Source organism: Cryptomeria japonica, chromosome 11 (genome assembly GCF_030272615.1).
Source record: "Cryptomeria japonica chromosome 11, Sugi_1.0, whole genome shotgun sequence".
In the NCBI taxonomy this organism is placed as follows: Eukaryota; Viridiplantae; Streptophyta; class Pinopsida; order Cupressales; family Cupressaceae; genus Cryptomeria; species Cryptomeria japonica.
Window position 1 is genome coordinate 483,324,619 of NC_081415.1, and position 7,231 is coordinate 483,331,849.

The 7,231-nt window shown below is 36.8% G+C and overlaps 1 protein-coding gene across 1 annotated transcript in view; it reads right to left on the reverse strand.

The window, feature by feature from the left end:
* The window catches only part of LOC131068815 (uncharacterized), a 40,069-nt gene extending 37,011 nt beyond the window's left edge, over positions 1-3,058 (reverse strand). The window contains exon 1 of the mRNA XM_058004091.2: positions 2,395-3,058. Within this exon, the coding sequence (XP_057860074.1) occupies positions 2,395-2,844 (450 nt within the window). The 5' untranslated portion in view covers positions 2,845-3,058. The remainder of the gene's footprint in view (positions 1-2,394) is intronic.
* Between the last annotated feature and the right edge of the window lie 4,173 nt (positions 3,059-7,231).

Consider the following 7,231-nt stretch of genomic DNA (forward strand, 5'->3'; position numbering starts at 1 on the left):
CTCATTCAGTCCTTGAAGCGCTTTGCTTGCTTGAGAGTTGCTCATCATTCATAAAACTTATCTCATGACTTAGCCTACGGGTTGCATTGTAAATCATCTCTCATGGGCCTTGACTCCCATCAAACACCTAAGCACTTAGACAAAAGGAAGCTGAAGGTTGCTTGCTCATCTTAGTCCAAAACATGGAAATGCTGACTTGATCACATCCTGATGACAAGGCACTGTATCCTCTCACAAGCAAAAGGTTAAAGACACCAAAATTATTGCCAAGCTAGACGACTAAGCCAAAACAACTATGCTATCGAGCAAAAAGTAGGGGTCCCCATTTGCAATGGGGCAATGTGTGAAAATGTCACAACAGGGTGCTGCTTGGTCCAGGAACAATGCCCTGGGCAAACAGTTGTGGGACAAGTGTCCCTGCCATTAGACTCAAATAAGGCTTTTGAGGCTTCATTGACCTTAACAGTACATTAAGATATTATATCTCCTCGTCCTGATGATAGCTCGTAGAATGTGATCCCATATGTGGATGCAAAAATTCATGCATTATTTTTAACCAGAAATAATCTAACTTAATGGTACACGTGTTGGAATATACGCTCCAACTTAAACAGGTGTTATCAGATATTTAACATCTATGAAAAAGTTGGAAATATGTTTGTTAGTTTTAGTTTGCTAGCATTAGGTATATGGTTTGTTGTTGAATAGCTCCAATTAGTTGTCACCATAATTAGCATGATAATAAGAAGTCGTTGGGTGTCTGCAACTATATATTTGTATTCTCTGTTGATGAATAATAATCAAGAAGTATATTGGCGAGCCTTTCTGCTGTTCAATTTTTTCTAATTTGATATCAGAGCTAGCAGTTGAGTGGGGAAGCTTTTCTATTTAATCTGCGGCATATATTGCAGCCATTATAAATGTTCTAGCAACTACATCAGAGATGTGTGTGTTCTACTGCACTTGGTCAACTGGCTGTGCACCATCGTGAGTTTTGTTTTGCCGTGGAGAAGGTATTGACTTCCTTGTGCTGAGGTTAAGAGGGTTTGTTGTTTGTGTGGCTCGTTGCTGGGAATTGGAGTCACAATGAGGCGGAGTTGAAGAAACAGGCTACAGTCAAAGTGACGCAATAGAAGCAAATTACAAGGCAGCAAATGCTATTCGTTGGTGTATGATATTGGGTCTCCTGAGGTGAAAAGAGGAGCCACTGTAAAAGGCAAAGGAACAGCTATCCACAAGAGGTAGTAGGGCAGGGAACATCAACATGATGAAAGCAATTTTTATACTTGTTATTGGAAAACCACTATAACAAGCACAAAAAAGTGGAGCAGGAGGAGGAGAAGAAGTGTTCAAAGAGAAAGTGATCCCATCCATCTAAGGGAATGCCTATCAAAAGTAGTGATTTTTGCCAAGAAGATGTGTCCTTTGCCAAGAGGAAGACACCCATTGCTAAGCTTGTTGACGTGGTTATAGCCATTGTTGAAGAACAACCAGATATAGATACTGGTTCTATTTTGAAGAGGTCAACATTCTGAAGATAGGGAAGGATGTGGTAGAAGATAGATAGATTCTTAATAGTCTGAGGTGCTTGTGAATCAAATAAACAATACCTCATTGAGGTTATGAGACTTACATATGAAGATTGGTGTCCAATAATTCAAAGGGGGATCCAAAATCTAGAAGTTCAGCATCATACCTTTACAATGGTGATGAACACTTCATGTGCAAATGGTGTCCAATGATGTTGGGAACTTGGATGGGAACTTGGATGATAGCTAGGTGACTATACTTACAGTTGGAAAGCAGCTTGAAGATATTTTACTGATCTGAAAATTATTTAAAAAAACAGCTTCTGCATAATCTATTTCCTATTGTTTTTTATTTTATTTTGTCAGTCAATTTAAGGTTTAGTGTTAAGAGAGGGTGTTGGAATACATGTTCCAGCTTAAACGGGGTGTTATCAGGTATTGAACATCTATGCAAAAGAAGTTAGAATGTGTTTGTTAGTTTTAGTTTGCTATCATTAGATATCAATGAATATAAAATGACAGAAAACAAAAATATCAAGGTTTTAACAAGGGTTTCTGATTCATTTTTTTGGTCTCCGAGTTGCAGGCGCAAACTCATGAGTTTTACAGAACTCGGCACGTGAGTCGTCTAAGAATTAACTCGCCAGCTAAAATCTAGCAAGTGGCAAAAACTTGTTAAGCGTTCGAAATTTATTCAATTTCCAAACGGTTCTTTGTTTCTGCTCCAAATTACGAGTTTGTTAAAACCGTTCACAATCTTCTTACAGAATGATGATGCAGGCAAGATAATTTGATTGAAAACCCATATTGAAAGTTTGCCAGGACAAGCCCGCAGAACAAAACTATAACGATCACATATGCTTACCAGGGAGTTGGTACCCTCCAACCTCTGCACGTAAGCCCTGAGCTTAGCAGCATCCTTTTCTTTATTGTCAATATCCTCAAGTTCTTTTCTAAAACTATTCACTCTTTGCATTGAAGACGCCAAGTCCTTAAGAAGTGCCTGGTTCTCTTCAGTTTTCAGGAGTTCCTCTACTTCCTCCTCAACTAGTCCAGATAGTGGTGAGTCCTCTGCATCTGGAGCTGTTTCACCATTCCCTTCCTCCTGTGAACTGACAACTTTCGAAGTTTTGTACCTCAAATATCTACATCTGCTGCCAAAATTAGCCCAGTTGCTGCCAATTTTTGTGGGTTTTGAGCAAGTGGCTACAACATTTGAATTCACCCAATGCTTGTTATGGGTTTCTTTTGTTCCATTCGAGGAAATACCGAGATTGTTTGTATAAGATATAGGAGCCCATCTCAAAGAATGCATTATGAAGGTGATTCAGCTTGCAGAAAGAAGATTTTCAAGAAATGAGTTAACAGGTCATGGCCAACGATTTTGTTTTTGACTGGAAGATATTTTATCTGTGATTTTTGTTGTTATTTGGCCCATTTCTCCTAGTTAAACAACAGTTTCTTATGATACTAAGAAATTCCGATTTATGTGAACCATTAAATTTAATGGCCTGTAGTTCTTTTTACCTGAAGGCCAAGGCCGCTCCCTATCGTTTTATTTCCTTCATGGTTTTTTGCTTTCGCTTTCCATTGAGATGCCTATAATTGTCCTTCGACTCAAAAGCAATCTGTCTGTATTAATTCATAGTAAGAAGATTAAGAGAAGTGCGTTGTTGTTATCAAAGAATGAAATAATTAAATATTTATAAGGTAAATAGGTCTTTGGTTTGATGGTGAAGTTGAATGATTTTTAAAAAATCTATTACGGAAGTTTTGTTGAGCGCAAGGCCTTGACATTATAAGGATGAGGTTGGGATTGAGCGAATTTGGTGGAATGAATAGCTTTCAATCCTTGGCTCTTAGTCGAAGAGGTCTTGACATTATAAAGAATGAGTTTAGGATCATTCCTTGAGTGAATTTGGTGGAATGGATGCCCCTCAATCCTTGGCTCTTAGCTGAAGCGAATTTGGTAAAATGGATACCCCTCAATCTTTGGCTTTTAGCCAAAGAGTTTAAGCAATAGATACAAGAATCTGAGTTTTTGATATAAAGCCCTTCATAAAAAATAAATAAATATCTAAAAGATAATATCTTTTACCACAAAAATTAATACAATTATTTTAATAAATATTAAAATAAAATTAAGTTTATCACAAACATTTCAATGGATGAAGATAATAACAAGAGAGAGATATAGTAGAGTGCTAATATAAAAATTTGACATGTTATTATTTAATATCTCGCAATGTCGTAAATTGTATCTCATACTAATGAACATACTGTGTGTAGTTTTGTAATCAAGTTGGGTTGTTCATCAAGTTGTGGCATGCAGGGTTTAATCCAGCTGAGGAGCTTCCTTCTAAAAGATCATTGGGTCTATCTTCCTCAACTGCCTTTGGGATTATGGAGGAATGACATTCTTCATATGATAGCTTTGTTGCTTGGAAAATCAATTGGCCCATCACAACAAATGATTGATATAAAGGTAATCACTTATGCCCATGTTTATGTTGAAATGGACTTAAATAAGCCTTTAACAAATTCTATGGAAACTCAATTGGCTCTTCTCTGTGGCTTCAACAACTAGATTATGAAGCTCTCTCATTTAGATGTATATTTTGTAATGAGTAAATTCATTTTCAAAGAAAAGAAAATGTCCAAAATTCATTTTGTAGAGCCTATCCCAAATGTGCTTTCCCATCAATCCTCAAAGGCTAATAAAGGGAAAGCCCCTCTAACAAGTGTGGAGATAGATAAAGAGGGTTTAATTCTTGTAAGGTGGTGAAATTAAAACTTAGTTTAATAAAGCCACTAATTTCATGGGACCACCAAACATTAAAGGAGGAGATCACACTCGATTGATCTAATCTTAAAAGGGTCAAGTATAGATTAGATTAATTCCTCCTTTGTTTGAGTTGAAATCGAGATGAATTGGGTTTGAATTTCAATGCTATATCTTGGACAAACAATGGGAATTTGACATAAAATAATAGTAACAAGTTACAGATATCATGTAGAGTTGTAAACTTGGATCTAAGGATGAGAAGCATATTAGAACCTATGATAGAAAGTTTAGGTGGAATTGTTGAGACTGGGAGGTCTAGACTGGCTTGAATCTACGAATATCAAGATCGGACAAATTGAATGTTTTCTAGATCAAAGTAAAACACAAAATCTCCTACCAAAAGATTGTTAAAAATTCTTAGGACTAGGAGGTGTTGACTGACCTAGTCCTTCACTTTTTGCACCTTCAAAAGTTGAGTTTGATTGGCATCATCTACTCTACCAAATTCCTCACTCGTAGCTCTCAAATCAACTTCCTACACATAGAAAGAAGGAAATAGGGTTTGTTGATGGGGGTTTACCATGTAGAGTTGTAAACTTGGATCTAAGGATGAGAAGCATATTAGAACCTATGATAGAAAGTTTAGGTGGAACCGTTGAGACTGGGAGGTCTAGACTGGCTTGAATCTGCGAATATCGAGATCGGACAAATTGAATGTTTTCTAGATCAAAGTAAAACACAAAATCTCCTACCAAAAGATTGTTAAAAATTCTTAGGACTAGGAGGTGTTGACTGACCTAGTCCTTCACTTTTTGCACCTTCAAAAGTTGAGTTTGATTGTCATCATCTACTCTACCAAATTCCTCACTCGTAGCTCTCAAATCAACTTCCTACACATAAAAAGAAGGAAATAGGGTTTGTTGATGGGGGTTTGAATCTGCGAATATCGAGATCGGACAAATTGAATGTTTTCTAGATCAAAGTAAAACACAAAATCTCCTACCAAAAGATTGTTAAAAATTCTTAGGACTAGGAGGTGTTGACTGACCTAGTCCTTCACTTTTTGCACCTTCAAAAGTTGAGTTTGATTGTCATCATCTACTCTACCAAATTCCTCACTCGTAGCTCTCAAATCAACTTCCTACACATAGAAAGAAGGAAATAGGGTTTGTTGATGGGGGTTTGCCTTAGGTCAAACCTTGGTTTACAAATTAATCTTGAATTGAATTGAAATAAGAAATGTAAATTCTAAAGTAAATGTTGGATGATATACCTTAGATCTGAAATGATTGATGTAGGTTAATGATGTAATGCCCTTTATATGTGATCACAAGTATTGGTACAATAACATGACAACACATAGAAAACTCAGACGTCAACATATACTTGCATGAAAGTTGATGTGATTTTCTTAATGATGCCTAAAGACTATGGTGGGCTGAAATGCTACCTCAAATGCTTGATGATGAATGCTTAATGACTACATGAAATATGGGGTAGATTGTGGATGTCAAAATGAATTTATAGGATGCCTTTATATAGTGTTTTCTAGGTAATTTATCGATTAGGCCAACCTCCAATGGTCACATTGAGGCACAAGGACCAAAACTCATTAGGGAAGGAAATGTTAGGCCCAATATGGAAAGCTAATGTATTGAGAGGGGAGGGGTGAATCAGTACTCCAAAACTTTTCTTGAATAATAACTTTACTGTTATGCATAAACAGAATAGTGCAGTAACATAAAATAAAGTTAAAACAAATAAATAACAATCATATATGATTCACTCCATAACACATATATTTTGGTTACACAGAAACTCTTGGTTAGAGAGAAAAACTGTGGTGGCGATGGCACCCATAACTTCACTACTGCAATAATAAAGAGTGCTCGGTTAGAGCTACATATTAGCTATTTCTGATAGCTTACCCTGTTAGGAGTAACAAGATCTGTTAGATCTACCTTGCTAAAGGATTTTACAACACTTAATCTAAATGATGCACCTGGTTAGAGGCTTTACAATTTATAGACTTGATTAGAGTCTTTTACCCTGTTAAAGGTTTCTCTTACAACTTCACAATATTACAATAAAATCATTACAAATATCTGCAACTTTACATCTTAAATGTTATAGCAGATTCTATGTGCTCAGAATAGATTACCTTGCTTATAGCATACCTCGGTAACCCATATAGTAACTCGGTAAACCCTTCTATTTGTTAGGATTCCCACAGATACTGAGGGGGGGGGGGGGGGGGGTGTGAATCAGTATCTAACCGATGATAAGAATTTCTTAAGTTAAAACATGCAGAACATAAAATAGCAGTATACCGGTATGCAAGAATTAATGCAATAAACAGAATCAGAAACATCCACATGAAAAGAACACCATAACACAAGATGTTTAACGAGGAAACCCGGTGTGGGAAAAACCTCGGTGGGATTTGTGACCCACAATATTCACTCACTGGCCAATAAGAGAATATTACTTACAATAGGGGCCTGCACATGCAGGAAGGCCAACTGCCTAGAGCTCACTGCTCAATGAGAAGTCACACTGACTTACAATGAGGATTATACTAATCCAAAGATCTGTACTGCTTTACAATAGCATCTCCAATGCCAGATTCAGTACCGGTTCTAACTCTGTTCTTTACATATACCCTTGACCTATAATTTGCACATTAGGTCTGCCTAATAATTTTCTTTTATGCTCGCCTCCTTACCTCTCTAAATGTCTACAATGATCTCCTTTATATACAAGAGTCATTTTACAATTTGCCAAGTCGGCTTACAATAATAAACAAAATATTACATATCAAAAATCCTGTCGGCCTTTATGCCGGTATACATCTTTTCTTCTGTGTCGGTGCTGGTGCCGGTGTAGAGTGATCTTGTTGATGCTGGTGCACTGTCTT